Source organism: Catharus ustulatus, chromosome 3 (genome assembly GCF_009819885.2).
Source record: "Catharus ustulatus isolate bCatUst1 chromosome 3, bCatUst1.pri.v2, whole genome shotgun sequence".
NCBI lineage: Eukaryota > Metazoa > Chordata > Aves > Passeriformes > Turdidae > Catharus > Catharus ustulatus.
This window is the reverse complement of record NC_046223.1, coordinates 118,053,065-118,072,534: the sequence shown is the minus strand read 5'-3', so window position 1 is coordinate 118,072,534 and position 19,470 is coordinate 118,053,065. Positions and strand designations below refer to the sequence as shown.

Sequence of the window (19,470 nt, the reverse complement as noted above, 5' to 3'; positions counted from 1 at the left end):
GGGAGCAGGGACTTTGCTTTCTGGTTGAGGGTTATTTGGTTTGATTTTATGGCTCTGGGTTTTTATTTTAACACTTGTCTGTGCTTCTGAAACTCCTTTCATAAAGGTGTTTTTAGATGAAATAAGACTGAGATGCTACAGATCCCCATCATCCCCATTTCATAGGTGGCAAAACAGAGTCAGGTGTTTCACTTGGCTTTATTCAGAAGAGAAATGGGTTTAGATTTCCCAAGATAGGGGGGTACAGTTTCCTGCTGTAGCTGAGCTGCATTAACAGTTTGTCACCAGCTCATCCTTAGGTGTTACCCTGCCTCAACACCCTTCTCAATTCCTCCTCCTCAGTTTCCCTGCTCCTGCTCCGTGCCAGAGATGTTTCTTGTCTGATGGAAATAGCAGCCAATTCAGCCTGCTTCAGGAAAAATAAATCCTCTTTATTTCCCCTTGTATCTTCCTGAATTGTTTTGGCTTGTTGTGCCAGGGCAAAGAACAGGAATGCACAGCTGGAGCCACCAGGAAGTTCAGGAAGTTTAACAAAAAGATGGAGATTCCATGGAGTTGTTTGGTCTGCTTGGTTTTAATTCTGATTTTGTTTGGTTTGAGGTGGATGAGTTCCTGGTTTCTTTACAGGCATGGTTGTACTGGCATCCTTTGATTTTCCCAAGTTTCAGGAGAGCATTAGGTACATGAGGATTAGAGGGATGGAGCATCTTTTCCTCTGAGAGTGTTAAGGGTTTCTTCTGGAGACGAGAAGAATCCAGGGAAAGCCTGGAGCTGTTTACAGAGCCTAAAGGGGCTCCAGGAGAGCTTGAGAGGGACTGGGGACAAGGCATGGAGGGACAGGACACAGGGAATGGAGTGACAGGACACAGGGAATGGCTTCCACTGCCAGAGGGCAGGGATGGATGGGATATTGGGATATTCCAGGCTGTGATCCCTGGAAGTGTCCAAGGCCAGGCTGGATGGGGCTTGGATCAACCTGGGATAGTGAAGGTGTCAGAATTGTACCAGGATGAGATTTAAGGTCCCTTCCAGGTCACACCATTCCATAATTCCAGGATCACTGTGGCACCACTGCCCATCTCTGTGTGATTTAACCAGCTGTGGTTTTGTTTCCCCTCCAAAGCAGACCCGAACTGAGGAAGGTCATCTCCACACCAAAACCAATCACTGCAGCATGGTGCTGAGAGATTTGTGCTGAGAGATTTCCCCTCCTGGCAGAGGCACATCCCACCCTGATCCTGAGGAGGTGTCCTGGCCATGGTCCTGACCCCCAGTGAGATGAAGGCTGACGTGCCTCGTTAGAAACCCTTCCGACTGTGAGAGCGCTTTTAGCGCAGCTCTCCCCAGCGCCGGGGCTTCCACGGCTTCCCTGGGGAGCACGAGAGCTCGATTAGCTCCTGAAATTCAGTTAGGAAATTTTCTTACTTAATTTCATCCCATTACTCTTAGTTATGTCTTCCAGCAGAACCTTAATACCGGCCCCATAGGGGATCTAAGTTTCCTGTGCAAGGAGATTTCAGTTTGGGATTCATTGCGTTTCTCCCTTTCCAAGCTGACAGCAGAGCAGGAAGTAATGTCCTTTGGCCCCTTCCATTAGGCTGCTGCATTGTTAGAAACAGAACAGCAGCTTCTCATCAATATAACAATGGCCACGGGTTGGCTCAGGAATGCTGCTCATCTTTCCTGGGTGTGCTGGGAGGTGAGGAGGGCAGGGAGTTACCTCTGCTGTCCCTGTGACCCTCAGGTGTCCTTGAACCTTTTGGTGACTCGCTGTTCTCAGCTGTAAAATATCCACTACCAGCTTGGGAGATGAGTCAAGCTCAGGGAAAAGTGCCAAAAGCCTCTAATTCTTGGGTTACCAAGGAATATTGGCATTAGGAAAAACTTCCTGACTTCAGGAATGGCACAGCACTAAGCAGGTTATTACCTCCAGGAGCTACAGAACATTTCTCAGCAGCAAATCAGCTGAAATCTGTCAGGATGGTTCTGAGCTACTTGATCTTAATGCAGAGAGAAACATCAGGTGATTTCTTTATATTTTTTTCCCAGCTCTTTCAATCCTGTCATAAGGTGTTTGTTAGTCAGCAACTTCTAGGGGGAGATTCAACTTCATTAAGTCCTTTGAGACACAGGGAATGGTTTTTGGTTTTTTTTAGGATCTTTGCTGTTTGTGCTCCTGAAATGCTTTGAGATCTGAGTGAAGGCACTTTGCAAAGGCACCCAGCAAAGTTCACTTTGCCATTCAGACACAGGCAAGAATCATCTGCCTGTGTGAAGGTTCAAGTGGTTTGGCTCAGGGTCATTGCTCTGTGTCTTCATAAAATGCAAGAGCAGCCATTTTCTGCTTGGCACACAGGATCTGCCTTATTTTGCATTAGATCAAGCTCTGTTCCCTCTCAGACATGCATAATATACAAGCTTCCTATTCTAATCAGCTGTAAGCAAATCCCAGTTGTTTGGCAGATTGCAGGCAGTAAAATAGAATGCAAGGATGTCTGTCCAAAGCCTTGCCAGACTCAGGTTTCTTCAAGGATCCAGCATCTAATGAGTTATTTTGCTTTCTAGAGAGCTCAGGTGCTTTTTGTATCCTGTGTTCTCTCTCTGTCTCTCTTTTTAAAAATAATAAAAAGGTGATCTGCAGGAGGGGCAGCTCCTTGCAGCAGACTTCAGATAAAATTCTTTAATCTGCCAAGGTCAGAATAACTGAAATCAACATTTAGAAAAAGCAGCTTTGTCAGTCTGATCTGTAACAACACTGGCTGGTGCAGCAAACCCACATTTCAGGAATGACAATTCTCCTTCAGTCCAGATTCTCTGCTGCATTTCTCCAGCACCACTGAGATCCTCAGGGTTCTGTCCCCTGCTCATGAAGGTGACAAGCAGGATCTCATCCCAGCTCTGAAGTTGTGGTGTTTATCATTCCTCCTACCTGTCCTCTCCACCCTGTGCCTGCTTCACACCTGGCCAGCAGCCATGTGGCTGTGGACAAAAGCTCTTATCTCCTATCTTGTATTTTTAATCCTGCTCTTGCAGCTCTGGGCATTCTTATTATTCATATAAATATGTAATTCCTTCTAAATCTTGCTAAGGTCTTCAGGGTACTTCTGGAGAGCTGATTATACCTAGTTTCATTTTAAATGCTAAAATGTGTGTAAAAAGTCAAAGGTCCCTCTGGCATGAGTATCATGAGAAAGAATAAGGCAGAACATTGCATTTATCCAGGATCATTCTCTGCTATCAATGTGCTGCTGGTTTATCTCCTCTCTGAACTTAACAGTCACTCTCTTATCTCTTCTCAGACACCAAGGCTTCCCCTGCCTCTAATAATATTAATTGTCACTCTTCTCTGGACCTTTTCTATTCTTACATTCAATTTTTAGTGACCTGGGGCAGGTGAGTGGGGACCCAAGCAGAGCTGATTTCCATATTTCCAGGGTAAATATTCCAGCTTACACAAACACCTGAATACAAGTCCTGTTGTTCTCTGACCTTCAGCCTAACATCTGGGTTTTTTTGTTTTTTTTTTTTTAACTGATCACTTTTGTGTATTGATTGAGAGTCTCTCTTCTTGGAATAGCCTTTCCTAAAGAACTGCTACTGGTTTAGACCTGGTCGTGTACAACAGGAGTTGGAATTTGTTCCTTTCTGTGTGCAGTGCTTTGATAACAAATGAAGTTTGGTCGTGGGAGTGTTAATTGCTGTGAATTTCAAAAATGCCAGCTTTCTTTGTATCCAGTGGAAGTAATTTGCCTTGCAGAACTGTATTTAATGGAACTGTTGGTGCCAGTCATTTTAGGGCACCACTTTTGTGAGTCAAGGGCTTGTGCTGAGTTCATGCACAGAACCTCTTGCTCTTTACAATCATGTTGAGACCTCTAGGTGCTGCCTGCTGCAAGAACACTGTAAAAATACAAATCTGGTGCTGTGATTTGCCTCAGTCCTTCATGGTGGTGTTCTTCCTGTTTAAAGGACACAGAAGGAATTGGGAACACAGAGATTTATTAATCAGCTGAGTTGTTATTTTCTCAGCTATTTTAACATGGATTCAGGAGGGAGGGAAAGCCATGACAAACTTGTCACACAAACTGTGTGAGGTGGCCCCTGGCACGTTCAGCTATTTCTTGTGGTTGTTCATAATGTCAGGGCTGTCCAGAGCTGCTCTGAGCTGTGTAATGTTATCTCTGGAGCAAACCCACTAAAGGGAATTACAGAATTTACCTCCTGAGTGATGTGGGAAGCACTCAGAAGGGATTCAGGACCAGACTGGCACTTTGTCACCTCTGCCCTTGCTGCAGCCAACAAGGAGGATCCAGGAGCACCCTCCAGCCCAGAGTGTGGTTGGATTTTCCCATTCCTGCTTTCCAGAAGTGTGCAGTGTGACTCTCACTGCAGCTCTGAACAGAGTCCAGCCAGAGGAAACTCTGCCATGGAGTAACAGATGTGAGGTCTTTGCACAAGTAATAAAGAGAGCCATTACCAGGAGAAGTGAGGGAGGAAAATTCCGAAGTCAGACTCTGAAGTTGTTGCATCATGTATTTATGGGCTCTTGGTCAGGCTGTGGAGCACTTTAAACAACCTGAAGGAATGTTCTATCAGAGAACCATATGGGCTTAAGCCACAAAAGTCACTACCACATCCTAGATAATTTTTTAATTCTTTGTTTGGGTTTAATTTTTTTTTTGTGATCCAGGATAGCACAGCTTTCTTATTTGTTTGATTTTCCTTTGGAAGACACATCATTTGTTTTGAATACTTTGCTGAGTGTGAGGAACTCTGTCTGCCTTTTATATAATACTTTTCTCTCTGGATTTGGAACAGCAGCATCCTCAGCTATGTCAGGCTTGGCCTTTTTGGTGCTTTTGTTGCATCCAATCTTTTGGTCACAGTGACTTCACAAACCCTGATCTTCCCAGCTGATGATCTTTTTGTGCCTCTGAAGCTGTTGTTCCCAAAGTGGGTGACCTTGGATGCTGCACTGTTAAATTTCTGTTTAGTTCTTGCCCTTAGGATTCTCTGTTGCTTTTGGTGGTGCTTCAGCTCACTGTGTGGATGTGGCTTCTGACTTTGCTCTCAGCAGATTCATCACCATCAGCCTTTCTGTCAGGATCATTAATTGGTTTTGTTTTTAAGATGCTTCAAAGATGATGCATCAGGAGTATCCCTGATTGTTGTCTCCCATGCCATTAGTTTAATTTTTCAGCCTCCTCTTAGTTAGATGTTTCCTTTCTACCTTATCTCATAATTATATTAATTTTTGTTTTTTCTGAAATCATGAATAATTTCCCCTTTGTCACTTTATCAAATACTTCAGTAAAGTCCAGAAATGCTGACAATAATGAGTTTTTCTGGTCAACAATTCCTCAGTTGTTTTTGGGGCTTTGCTACCAAGCCAAGCCTCCTAAAAGGATTGTCCTCAAAAAGCTCAGCTGATGTGAGTGAGGGTAACAATGACATTTAAACTCATGGCAGAAACCATGGCTCAGGGCAGGGAGCACAAATCTTGGAGCAAGGAGCTGTGGATTGATTTAATCTGGTTTCTTGGCTCTGCATCCTTGAACTTTGCTGTTCTTCTACCTGTAAATTCTTGTAATGATATTAAAGAGTAAGATGAAAAAAGACAATTTCAGAATGCTTTTGTTGATGATCTGGGTGTAAAAAGTGCTCTTAAAATCCAAGACATGATGAGTGTTGGTAAATGAAACAATCTTTTGATTATTTGGAGTTTATTATTTCCAAGATAACTAGTCACAATCCTGTAGGCAAAAAAAAAAATTGTAAAAAAATAGGATAATAAATTCAACTGTTTACTCTCCCTATGGATGGTGAGTGGTCACTGAACAATCCTTAGCAAATAAAAATAAGATATTGCTGCTGCCAGCAGGAAAAAAATATTCTTTAAAGATCCCTAAGTTTCCTGATGGCTTAAAACTTCCCTTAAATCTCTTTTTATTCTGTGTTACATATGAAGAACCTCCTGAAGTTGGTCTGTAATAGTTTAATTCCCTGGCATTACTGAGTTCATTCATTATTTCTCATTTTCCTTTGCTTTATTCCACCTGTTGTGTTGTATTTAGGTTGCAAGGTACAGAATAAATTGATATTAAATACATTTTCTACTACCTGGATAACAATTTTGGAAATGCCTGGGTGTTAGGAAAAATACATGTATTGAGCCCAAAGTCAGGTTTCATCTTGACTTCAGGTGCTGGAAAACTTCAGGTGCTGCAGGAATTGTCCTGGTCTGTGGAATCCTGTAGGATCCTTTCATTTAGCTGAATTAATTGTGACATTATTCACACACATCCAGCCCTGAGCTTCCCACTTTTGTGGCTGTTCTAGGAATACCCAGCCAGATGAACTCAAAAGCTGCTGACTCTGCTCAGTAGAATATTTTGTTCCATAGAGGCAAATAAAGATATTCTGCACTGAGTGATGTAAAAACCAAGTTTTGCTGTTTATTTATGTTGCCTTATAAAGCCTTGGAATCGTGTGCTGTCTTGTGAGTGGTGTCTGTGATACCCTCAGTGTTGATTGGAGTTTGTCTGGTTGGAATTTTGGGTCTCCAGCAGCAAAACCCTTCCCAGTGGGTGGGCCAGGGCTGATTCCTGCAGTGCCTCATCCCTCCTGGGAGATCTTCACCCATGGGTGACCCTGCCTGGGCTTTGCTTGTGAGGACCAGATAATCCAAAACAGAACTGGAATAACTCTTACCCTGTACCACGTTAAAAAATGAAGATGAGATGTTTGTTCCACAGTTGTTTGCAGAAGGGTTTTGTTTATCACTCATGAACTCCAGCAGATTTAATGCACATAAATATCCCTGCAGCATGGAGGTCTCAATTTAAATATTTCAAGTAAATAAAAAGGAACAAGAGATCCTGTTATTCATTCTTAGATGCCTTGTTAGGAAGAACTTTGAAGATGCTGTTTGCTCACACCAACCTCATTGAAATATCACAGGACATTTCTCACTTTATCTTGTCTCCATGTGTTGGCTTCAAAAAATCTCCACTTTTATTTTATGAACAATTTACTGAACTCTCTTGGAAATTCTGGTGGTGCCAGTAAATTTAAGCATATTGAGAATTTCACCTGTCATTGTTTTCAAGGTGCCTTAAGCAGAAAGTACCTGTGTGTTTCAAATTGCTGCAAACTCCAAATCCTGCCATTCAGAAGAGGCCTGTTGTGTAATTTCAAAAATGCTCTTATCACCAAATCCAATTAGGAGGAAGAGTAAATCACCACCTCGGATGTCTTCACTATTCTTTTTTTAATTGTTAATTATCTCAACAGTAGGGTGCTAGAGATTAGGAGGCACAGATTATCTTTTGCAAGTACGAGGCTTACAGAGCTATTATCAGTTAATTCTGTTTCTAAACAAATTTCAGGATAATATTAATAGCTTGATAGGATTGTGGTCCTGGAGACCACTGTCAAAATTCTGAGAAAGTGATGTTGAAAAAATGAAAACCTTATTGTTCTGTTAGCTTTGAAGGTCATGCAGCTTTATCCACTCCTGTCCAAGGTGTATTTTTGGCATTTTAATCTACGTGGCAGAGGAGGTTCCTGCTAAGAAACATCAGTGAAACAACTCTCTTGGAGTTTAGACATGACTTGTAAAACCAGAATTGAGAGTCAGCTCTGTTGTGTCAGGGTTTTTAATGTGTGCTGACATGGCTCTGGAATTTATGTATGCAGACACATCCTGAGGTGTGAAATAATTTCAGTTTCTCTCTGTCTGGTGCTCTAAGTGATCTAGTGCTGGTGAGATCTCTCCTCCAGATTTGCACTTGCAAAGAAATCCAAGAATGAAACATTTCTTAGAGTGAGAGGTTTAAAAATCTGTGCTGTCCCTGGACAGAGTGTGGCAGTACCCTGAAAGCTCAGGTTGGGAATGAGAGATTTTTAACAATGAGGATTTTTACAGTTTATTTCTAAAGGTGATTTAAAGTTACAGTAGACTCTGCATTGGATTTTTATGTTAGGACTTGATTTGGGACCTCAGTTTTCAGTGCTGGGACTGGATTTCTCTGCAGGTTGGACAGAAGATCTGAGCTAAATTCCAGAGTTGCTGAGGCACCTCTTGTCAGTGCTGTAGAAGAGGTCAGGCTGCAGTCCTGCAGTGGTTTCTCCATTCCTATAAATCCCTGGACCTGTGGAATCCATTGGCTGAATGATGGTGCTGTGGAAAAAAAAGCAGAGAGCTGCAGGTGTTTATCAGGAGTTTTTCTGAGTTAGGGATGTTTTTTTCTTAAATTTGTTTTGCTGCTTAGAAGGTCTGGTTGAGCTGATGCCTCAGCTGAAATTCATCCAGAGAGCTGCACTTCCCACCCTTGCCTGGTTATGTTTTGCAGTCCTGGGGGAAGTTCTCAGCTCCATCAGAGTTTATCTGTGGAGGGGAGATCTTTGAGCTTTAGTTTTGCTGTCAGGAATAGAAAATGACTTTATATTGTGGCTTTAGCTGACACCAGTGTCGTTACCAGGGAATCTGTGAAGTATCAGCAGATCAAACCGGTGGTGTCATCTGCTGACCTCACTGAGAATGGCACTGGTGATACTCTGGGCCAGTATTTACTGGGAAAGAAACCAGTCATTACACTTTGTGATGAGATTATGCTCTGAATGTCACTTCTCTGACAGCCTGTCTCATGGCACGCTGAGATAAGATCTCAGGCACAGATGACAAACTAACTTCAGAAATATTTCCATTGATTTGACAGGCTGAATAATAGTTCTGCTAAAAGCCACAAAGTCTGCACCAGTGACCTCTGGCTGCTGGGTGATACTGGGGTGATAAATGCACTAATGAGAGATAAATAGGTAACTGCACTGGAGTGTTTTCTGTACCTTGTCAGTGGAAAGCAGAGGAACTCTTGGGAGGGAAAGCAGATAGGGAGGTGAAATTACAGGCATCTTATCAGAGCCAGAGGAGCTGCTTTCACCTCGTGTATTCTGAGACACCAGAGGGTTTGGCAGGGAGCTCCATCCCTGGGGACAGCACCAGCTTCTGTTCATGCACAGGGGTGGGAGCTGGGCAGTTCTGCTTTTCCATCCCTCCCTGGGCTGCTGGCCGAGCCTGTGGCTCTGCCTTTGCTTTCAGCATCCCTTGGAGAGGATCTTTGGGAGCTGCTGTGCAAGGAGCTGGGCCCAGCTGCTCTTTCAGCCGTGTCCTCCCGCCCCCCTTGGCTGCACAAACGCTGCTCTTGGCACGTGTGGGGAGCTGGAGCAGGGCACAAAACATTGCTGCAAAAAGGGAATGGAGGAGAGGATGGGATCCTTCCCTTTGCTCTGTGATTAAATTGGGTTAAGCTGGACTGCAGCCTGGGTTTTGGGGAAGATGAATCTCCCATTCCTGGAAGTGTTGGACAGGTTGGACAGGGCTTGGAGCAGCCTGGGATAGTGGAAGGTGTCCCTAGGAACTGGAGGGATCTTCAAAGTCCTTCCAGCCCAAAGCATTCTGTGACTCTGTTCTCCAGTTGGAACCCCAACAAGGACATTTCACTCCCAGTGAGATTCCCACTGGGATGGAAGTGGGAAACACAAAGTGCAGCACATCTGCTGTTCCTCACTCAGGATCCATGTGTTTATTCCTGCCTCCCATTGACTGCAAGGTCAGTTATCCCTCCTCCATGTGTGTCCATACCTGAGTGACCTCTCTGAGTGAGTTCTTACCCTGCAACACACCTCAGCCTCTCCACTTTGAACCCCTGCCACACTTGGAAGTTTTAACCATTAGGTCCTGTTGTGAGCTAAACATTTCCACAACTTGGGGTCTTTTGATCAGTTTTGGGAGGGCTTTATCTCTTTCCTTATCTGGAAAAGCACTGACCCCACCCATCCTTCTGCCACTCTGTGTTTGTCATTTCAGACACTTCCCTGGCAGCTGCAAAGCTGATAGGGAGCAACAAAACTTCCAGTGTGGATTATCAGGAACACTACAGAGGCATTGCTTCATGCATCTGATATCTCAGCCTCGAGAACAGAAGGGAAAAAAAAAAAAAGATTGGCAGCTATTGCAGGAATTCAGAGAGGGGCACCTTGGCAAAGAGTGGGGGGAGGCTTCTCCTTCCATTCCAGAGCCCTGGGCTGAGATGGATTCCCTCTCCATCATTGTCCTAAGCACATTATCCCTGAAAGAAAAGAGGGTTTCTCTGAATCTGCAATTTTTCTAGGCTTCAGTGTTATTGAAATGAAACAGCTTCAAGGATATCTACATTCTTTACCATCATATGGATTCTCATCTCATGTAAATTATTTGGCCACTTTTCATTTTAATCCTCCACTGTCATTTTCTACAAAAGAGATCATTTGGTTTCTTCATGGAAGGTATTCAGCTGACAGCTGCCCTTTGTCTAGAAAGCAGTGTGCCTTTGCAGGAGTTACTTGTGCCTGCTCCTTTTCTTTTTTTCTTTCTTTTTAAGTTCATATTGCTTCATATTTTTCAGACTGTGAGCAGGTTTGTGGCTGTGAAGGGAATTTCAGACATCCTGCATTCTTTCCCTGTGTACCTGGCTGATAAGAAACAGAACTAGAGGCAGAATAATTAATTTACTACAAGAAGAACTGGAGTCCAAAAAAATCTCAGTGTTTTCACAACCTCTACATGAGCAAACAAAATAGTCAGTGATGAAGTCTTGAATTTTTTTCCATGGCTTCCCTATCTTGAAAACTTAATTATTCTCATCTATTTTCAAGGAATCATAGAATCATCAAACCATAGAGTCATTAGGGGTGAAAAAGACCTTTAAGATATGTTCACCACAAAGCCACATCCTCAGGTGCCACATGGTGGGAGGTTTTAAATGCTGAGCTTTGGGTCATGGCATGCCAGCCACAAGACCTTGAAATGCTGGTAGAGTTTATGCACAGGGAATTTGGAGGCTGAGGAGGAAAATCAGCAATTAGGGTTGGATATTTTGGGTTACCTGGAGCTGTGAGACCTTTTCTCACAGCTCTGAAAAGGCAGTTTGCTTCTTCAAACACTAAAATCACAATATGAACATGGAGAAGAGCTTCAAGAATGGCCTTAAACTGAGAGGGGGTGGATTTAGGTTGGATTTTGGGGAGAAATCCTTCCCTGGAAGTGTCCAAGGTTGGGTTTGGAACAACCTAGGATGGTGGAACTGAAATTATCTTTAATCCCTTCCACCCCACCCCATCCTGGGATTCAGTTGTGAGGAGAAAATTCAGTTTTGGGGAGCACAAGTTGAGGGCTGGTCAGGTTTATAGGGAGGTTGAATGTGTGGGGGAAGGTGAAGTCACATCATATAATAATAATAATAATAATAATCCAGCAGGGGGAAGGAGAGACAGGTTCTAAAATTACTCTCCATGCAGAAACAGAGTTTTAACTGCTCCAGCTGGTACCCACTTGGCTTTGGGATCCCCACAAAAAATGACCAGGACAGCTGTGTGACAGCTCACTGAGATTCTTGATGCTTTGTCATAAACTGGAGATGTAGGATGAGAAGAATTTCATGTTTTCTAGTGAGAATCACTTTTCTTGTAGAAATTTTGAGACACTTTACATGAAAAGATCAGAAATTTCTGTTTGAATTTAAAGAAAACGCTTCAGAATGATGAAAAATGTCAGGCAGATGAATTTTTTATAACTCAGTTGTAAAATGTTTTGAGATAAGAATTACTGCTTCAGCAGTTTCTGCATCACAGAAATGATTGGAATACACAAAACTCCCTCATTTGCTAGAAGAGGTGTCTGATTCATTGTCCAATTCTGAAGTTTTCTCAATCACAGGGATATTTCCTGTTATCCCAGAGAACTGTAAGCATGGCCTGAAGTTTTGTTGTTGGTAGAAAATATTTTTACTCTTTGTTGGAGGCAGCAGAAACCTGGATGTGGCTTGGTAAAGGGACAGTGTTGAGCTAGGTGACAAGAAAAGTGTCACTGGTGGCTCTGCTGTTGTCTTGGCTGCTTTAATTAATGTCTCCGTTTCTTGCATCAACAAGAATGGGCAGTTCAAGGCCACCCTGATTGATAATTTTATGTATTTTGTGATTTCTTCCATAAATGTTGCTGGCCTGGTTAGGACTCCAGGGCAGGCAGTGTGTTCCTGTAAATAACAGCAGCAGTTCTCAGCTGGCATCTCTTGATGTTCCTTTATCTCAGGGTGCTTAAAAGAGGAAATGATTCTTAGTTCTGGGCAGAGGGCAATGCTCTGTAGGTGGGAGAGCTGAAATATTCTCATGGAGCTGTTGAACTGGGATCCTGAGCTTCTGCTTCCATCACTAACTACTGGAAAAAGTTTTTTCTGCTCTGTTTTCCAAGCTCTCCACCCCCCAAAAATGCACCTTTGTACAGAACTCGAGCCCTTTGAACAGAAATTTGGAAGTTGAGATCAACACACACATCACTTGAAAGGCTGGAATCACAGAAAGGGCATGGACAGGGAAGAGGGGAGAACACACTTTAAAAATTACCATGTCCAGAGGGTGTGATGTTCATTCTGAATTCTCACAAGGCTGAACAAAGTCACCAATCCTGTGTCAGGGAGTCCCCTTTGACTCCCTCTATAATTCCAGCAATTATTTCACTCTGTCCTAGTCTGGAGGACAGGTGTCTGCTGAGAAAGGCAGGAGCCTCTCTTTGAAATGGAGAATGGAAACCCCCTCCCTCCAAATTATTATAATTTTGAAATCAAGGGGCTCTCAGGCAAAGATATGGGAATAGGAATAACAGTTCTTTACTGGGGAAATTAAAATAGAAATACAGCACTACAAAGAACAAACTCCAAACCCAGTGGAGAAAGGGGCTCCCTTAGTGTCCCAAACCCTCTGTTTTTATCTTGGTAAGAAATGTTGGGCTCTTCCCCCTGGCTGGAGCAACTCCCAATGGGATGCAGTAATTTTATCAGTGCCACAGTGGGACTCAATGGCCATGAGCAGAAAATGACTGGCTGGAGGAAGGATGGGTTGTGAAAAGATAAAGAACAATGCCCTGCCTGGTTTCAATGGATGCCCATTAGCAGAATATCTCCGAGGGAGATCAGGATCACTGCCCCACCCTGAACAGATGGTGATAGAACAGATACCTTTTATCACACTCTGCATTGTAACCCCAGACACACTCTAACAGTGGAAGTGCTGGCTGACAAACTCCCAACTTTTCCAACACTTGAACTAAAGTTCAAGGCAGAGCTGCCATTCATTCAGAGGAGATTGAGCTGTTCCTGTGGTTCCATTTGCTCTCCTCCAGCAGATCACCTGGAATGAGCTGAGTGCTGCAGCTCTCTGAGCTCATGTGTGATTTCTCTTCCCATTTTGGGCACAGCTGTGAGTGTAAATGACTCTGTGGGCAGGGGGATGAAGTAGTGACACTTGAAATTCAACCTGAGTGTTCAGAGTTTGGACACAAACAGTTCCTGTATGGAACAGAATCTGGATTTCCATAGAAATTAACTGGGGCCAATCCACTGGATGAATAATGGGAAATAATAATTGCCTCAATATGCCTGAATCTCCTACTTCCAAATGTTCTACAGTTAAGGAAATAAATATCTTATTTTCAAATCCAGAGCAGCTGTCCAACAGCCAGACCTGCTGCTGATCAGGGTTGATAAAAGAAATCTAAGGATTATATATTATGGATAATCTACAGAAAAACCAGTGGTAGTCCCTTGTGCTTGTGGTGTGATTAACAGAGTCCATTGAAGTGATCAGGACATTTTGTTGGTTTTAATGCAGAGCTGATAAGCTCTGTGGAATGTAAATCAGTTCATTAAAATTTGCAGAGTTTCAGTGAGGTAAAACAGGAAGCAGTTTTAACTTTTATAGGATGTTTACTGCATATAAAGTACAATAAAATCACAATTATTCCAGAAAAAATACTGTTAGAAACATGCTGGACTCACTGTTGTGAGGAAGATTGAAAAAAATTTTAATTGTAGTTTAAAAAAATAATCTGGCTGTAGAAATCTTTCATAGCATCTCCACACCATATCTGCCTCTGCTGTATTTGTGGGGTTTTGCATAATACAGATATTAAAAATATGTCTGGATGTGGATATATTAACAAATATATATGAACAGGGATCAAAATAAATATTAAACAGCTCCTTCTACATAAGCAGAGGGTGTGTCAGGGGATAAATAATAAATAAATGATAATAAAGGCTTGTGGTGTCTTCACTTGACAATCTTAACTCTGATATCCATTGAATTGTTTACATTTTTGGGTGTATTATTATTATTATTATTATTATTATTATTATTATTATCATTATGTCCTATAATATTCCAAATGCTAAGCTAATACTCATTCATCTGAAGGATTTTAGAAGTTTCCTTCATTCCATGAAGACATGGATGTTACTTTCTCCATAAAATTCACTGTGTGGTACCTCTGGAGGAGTGATGCATAAATCAGCAGCTGACACCTTTTAGTGGAGCTGCTTTGGTATCTTCATGCTCTGATTTCTTAAGAAAAAAAATGGTTTTTTGTCTCCTTTTGCAGTTACTTCAATGAGAATCAATATCCTGACGAGGCAAAGAGAGAAGAAATTGCCAATGCCTGTAATGCAGTTATACAAAAACCAGGTGAGGAGCTGCTGGGGGTCCTTCCCAAAAACAAAGAACTTTCAGCACCTTTGTTCTCACACTGATTTTTGCAGAATCACAGAATGATTTGGGGTTGGAAAAGACCTCCAAGGTCATCAGCCTTTGATTGATAAATCAGGTTTTTGGAGGAGGAAGGAGCTCAGCTCTCTGTTTTTCAATATTTTACAGCTTCCAGAGATCTCATATTAGAACTGAGAATGGAGAACCTTATCTTCAGGTCAACAAATTGCATTTTCCCTGTTTCTGGAGAAGTTCTACTTGGAAGAGGAGAATGAATATTCAGTGTAGTGTTAGTGGATGCACCTGCCTTTGCTTAGTTTTGCTAACCAAACATTTACATAGATTTCAGAACTTGTGTTTTGGATATATTTAGATTTCATACAACCAGAATAAAAATTAATGAGAAGGCAACTAAGGCGTGAGTCATGCACATGGAATCACAAAATTATTTAGGATGGAAAAGCCTCTGGGATCATGGAGTCCAACCATGCCCCACCACTGATCTGTGTCCCCAAGTGCCACATCCACAGGGATTTTAAATCCCTCCAGTGATGGGGATTCCATCCCTGCTCTGGGCAACTGTGGCAGGCAGGAATTGTTCCCAATATCCAACCTGAACTTCTCCTGGTGCAGCTTGAGGCTGCAAGTCCATGTCAGGGAGCAGTGAAATACTGCCAGTGGTGCTGAGGCAAAGCATTAGGCAGCAGCCAAGCTATCAATTCCCAGAGTTTTCTTTCTTTCACTTGTCTCATCTCTCCTAACTTACTTGAGTGTGCAGATTGCTGCAATTACATGGGTGTTTTGTATGCTGAATAAATAAACTTTGAGAAGGAAACAGAAGCAGGGGGGGCTCAACCCTGTCTTGAGGGTGCAGATGTGGGGAATATTTTATATAGGGTCAAGAGCAACTAAAGAATCCCTCCAGTTTTCCCTTATTTATACTGATGACCAGATAAAGGCATGGTTTTCTGGGTTTGGGGAATTTTTTTGGTTGGTTTAAGTGTAAAAATCCAGTGATCTGGTTTCCAACCTCCACCCCCATTCTCCCAAAAGATGCTGAGTGTCCTTACACAGCTGGGGCAGTGTGATGGGTGCTGAGAGAAAGGAAAGCAGATTGCAAGGGTGACACAAATCCTCTTCATTCATTTTGCTGCTGTCTGAAACAATGAGCTGTACCCTCCTGACACACAGTAAAACAAGGTTTGTGGCAGGAATTTCAGTTTTGTACATGAATTGGAAAAGCAGCCCTTCATTCTCCCATGGCTCTGGATTGAGTTGGTTGAAGCTGCAAAGAAATTCCTGTATTTCAGATTTTTTTTTAAAAAAGAGGATTTTAAAAAAGAAGAATCTTTTTAAAAAAGATTTTTAAAAAGAAGATATTTGGCAGTTAATGCCACAGCACCTGGACACAGGAATTTGATCCACACTTTTTTCTCACTTACAATAACTTGTCCATTTGTGTTCTAGAGGTTTATCCCATAGAATCCCAGAATTTTTTGGGTGAGCAGATCCTAGGACAGGTACAGGGACAAATTCTACTATCCCAGGTTGGACATTTCCCAGGGATGTGGCAGCCCCAGCTTCACTGGAACCCAGTGAGTAACAGCACTGAATTATTATTTCTCCCTCTGCTGCTTTCCTAGGAAAAAAGTTGTCGGATTTGGAGCGAGTCACCTCCCTCAAAGTGTACAACTGGTTTGCCAACAGGAGGAAGGAGATCAAGAGAAGAGCCAATATTGGTAATGTATCACAGAGCCTGCCTGCAGGGCTTGGGCTTTGCTCAGGAGAGGTGACAATTACGTAAGAATAAATTAGTGAAAACACCAGAGGTGCTGACAGCCTCGGGAGAAATGTGGAGGAATTATGAAAACGAGTCCCTTGCTGTTCCAGATTTTTTGTGCAATACATGTGATTTGTAGAATTCTGTCATCAGTGCAGGAGAAGTGATGCAGTTACAAAGTTTTACTGGAAAATCAGCTTTAAAAAGCAAGATACGAATTTTTTAGAATTTTTTACTCCCTTCTTTGAGTATCCAAACTCAAATCTGAAATAAAAATCAAAACTACAAATAAAGGAGATAGAGATGTTGGCAGGTTCACAAACTGAGTGTGGTGTTTATCCTGGTTATACCTCTGCCCCTGACAGCTTTCCAAGGTTTTGCCCAGGGACAAGTGGCTGATAAAAAGCAATCTTTTTTTTGTGGATGATCAGGAAAAAAACAAAAGTCACTTCAGAGTTAACCCTGTGGGTTCTTAGCTGATTGTGAGGAAATCAAAAGTGATTCTCAACTTGCAGGGAGGAGACCCTCTGATGAGGATAAGATATTTTAAGGACAATAAATCACCTCAGTGGCCTGGATTCAACAAACTCCTGCCATTCATAAGAAGTTTTATGTCCTTACTGAGATATTATGCAGAATTACTTTTGCAACACATGGATGAACAGACTTCCCTATCTGCTTATTTCTAGTATTTTTAATAATTTCAAATGTTCCACTATTTTGCCTTATTTCTGAATAAGAAAAAAGCTCTTACTGCATCATTTAACACATTACTGAAGTTTAACTAAATTTATTGTTCTACAAGTTAAAACAGCTTCTCAAAGGGATGGGGGCATAAAGCAAACTCTGTCCAAGGTGGGTGGAGTTTAGTGTTTGGGGAGGAGATTTGGAAAAAGATTAAAAAGAACCAAAGGGAGCTTTAGATACATGAATCCTACTGGAAGATGGATTTTTGTATTTTCAAATATCTGAAGTGCTTTCAGAAATTTCTCCTGTCTATTGAGTCCTGCCAGTCCAAACTATGGAGGAAGATTTCCAGGGGATTCCTTTGTCAGAAATGACACTGATTTCTGTTAGGACTGGCTGGAAGACAGGGATTTGTGCTCCCAGACAAGTCTGGTAGCTGCCAGGGAAGGATTCAGGCAGTGTTTGTACCTGTGCTGCCTTCCCAAATGTCAGAGGGTGAAAACAATGGGGCTAAGAACTGTTCCTCCAGTCATTCCAACTTCCTGAAAAAGGGGAAAAAAAACCCCCTAGTTACTTCAGCTACTCCAATGCATCAGATAAATGAGGGATCCATTTGCTTTTTTCGAAGAAGCAGCAATCCTGGAGAGCCATGGGATAGATGTACAGAGTCCAGGAGGTCATTCCAACAGCGACGACGTGGACGGCAACGACTACTCAGAGCAGGTGAGCGCTGCAGCCTCCACTCAGAACACCCAAAAAGGCCTTTTCCCCTCCTTGAAAAATCCTGCTTTGTGTGGCTTTTGTGTCACTGTGAAAGGCTGGCAGTGCAGTGTTCACCCACGTGGATGTGTTGCCTCACAACAGGACACTTGGCAAGTACGCAACGGGGAGGAGGAGGGACGATGTTCCGAGGGAGGCAGAGAAGCAGAGAAGGTAGAAGAAGACAGGAGGATCTGCTCCAAACAAGCAAGTTACACCCCTCACACCACACACAATGTCTGAGACAAGGCAGGAGAGCCTCAGCTCAGCCATAGCACGCTCTCCTTCCCCAGCACTCTGAGTTCTCCTCCCTCAGGAAGGGATGGACGAGTCTTTCCCAGTCCTGTGTGTCAAAAACTTGGGCACCTCCTGCACCTCTGATTTCTTTCTCAAAAAATGCCTCACACCTACTGTGAGCTGCTGACCCGGCCCCAGACATGAGCAGGAGGGAGCCCTGCCCAGGACCCTTCAGAATTCCTTGTGCCAGCCTTTCCCAGCAGGATTCTGAGCGCTGAGGGTGCTGAGCTCCCTCTGGTCACCCCTCACACACTGACAGACAAAGGGTGAAGGGTGGGGGGAAAAGATTTGATTAACTAAACTCTGACCCTTTATTTGGCCTGTTCCATATTGTCCTGCAAGAGTGTGCCACTATTTTGATTGTTTACATGTTACCTGTCTTTTTTTTTTTCTGTTCTGTTTTGTTGTTGCATTTTAATTTTTGCCTGGTCTCTCTTTTTCTTGGTTATTTTTAACCCTTGACAGCAACCTCTTTTTTAAATTCTCTAGCTAAAGAATCCCCCTTCCCACACTTTACCCTAAAGTTGGTGACCCTTCCTGACAGGTATTGATGATCCAGCTGGGCTGGATCATTTTTCAGTGCCTCTTTTGGGAGAAATTCTCCCTCTCCAAAGGCTGCTGGTGTTTGGAACAGCAGCTGAGTGTCCTGGAATGAGTCCCTGGCACACTTGGCTCTGACCCAGTTCAGCAGATCCCTGGCAGAGCTGCTCTGCTCCTGATGGGGATTGAGACCCTTTTTACAGCTCAGCACCAACAGATTTGGTGGGACCAACTTTTCTGCCTCTCAGTGATGAGAAACTGCTCTGGGACTGCCATAAAATATTTAGAAACCACTGCCAAGCCCAGAAAATTCCCTGTGAGACAGATACAGGACTGGAATGCTGAGGTGGAGCATGATGGAGACTCCCAAATTATGTTTTTCTTCTGTGCATTAACCAGCATACTTTGAAAAGAGAAATAAATTGGTTATTAAAATTTAAAGATCTTTGTTTAGAGGCCTTAGAAATGACATTTCTCAGTAATCTGGGCTCCTCTATGAGGTTTAATTAATCACTAGCAGCAAAGCTGATTAATTGGCAACTTCTCCTGATGACCATTTAACATCCCATAACTGTTAGACCCAGAAATTCTGGTTTCCACAGCACCACTAATAAACTTTCAAACACAAATTTCATCTAAACACTAACAAAGTGCCTAAAAACCCATATTTTAGGGTTCTGTATTTGTACCATGATAAACATTTCTGAAAGGCCCTAAAATTTACCAGACCTTTTTTATGAATGAATGAATCCTTCTAAATAACCTCAGGATTTTACCAAATCCTGGCTTTTTTTTTTGTCTTCCTCAACATTTGCCACCCATCATCTTAATTT

General features: G+C 42.6%; 1 protein-coding gene across 11 annotated transcripts in view; it reads left to right on the top strand.

Moving 5' to 3' along the window:
* The window catches only part of HMBOX1 (homeobox containing 1), a 106,745-nt gene that overhangs the window by 78,629 nt on the left and 8,646 nt on the right, over positions 1 to 19,470 (top strand). For 6 of the 11 annotated variants that reach the window (XM_033053915.1, XM_033053907.1, XM_033053910.1 and 3 more), the window contains 4 exons: positions 14,471 to 14,553; positions 16,218 to 16,313; positions 17,670 to 17,764; positions 17,906 to 18,007. In XM_033053915.1, the coding sequence (XP_032909806.1) occupies positions 14,471 to 14,553; positions 16,218 to 16,313; positions 17,670 to 17,764; positions 17,906 to 18,007 (376 nt within the window). The remainder of the gene's footprint in view (positions 1 to 14,470; positions 14,554 to 16,217; positions 16,314 to 17,669; positions 17,765 to 17,905; positions 18,008 to 19,470) is intronic. The other 5 variants (XM_033053918.2, XM_033053913.2, XM_033053917.1 and 2 more) reach the window with 5 other exon arrangements.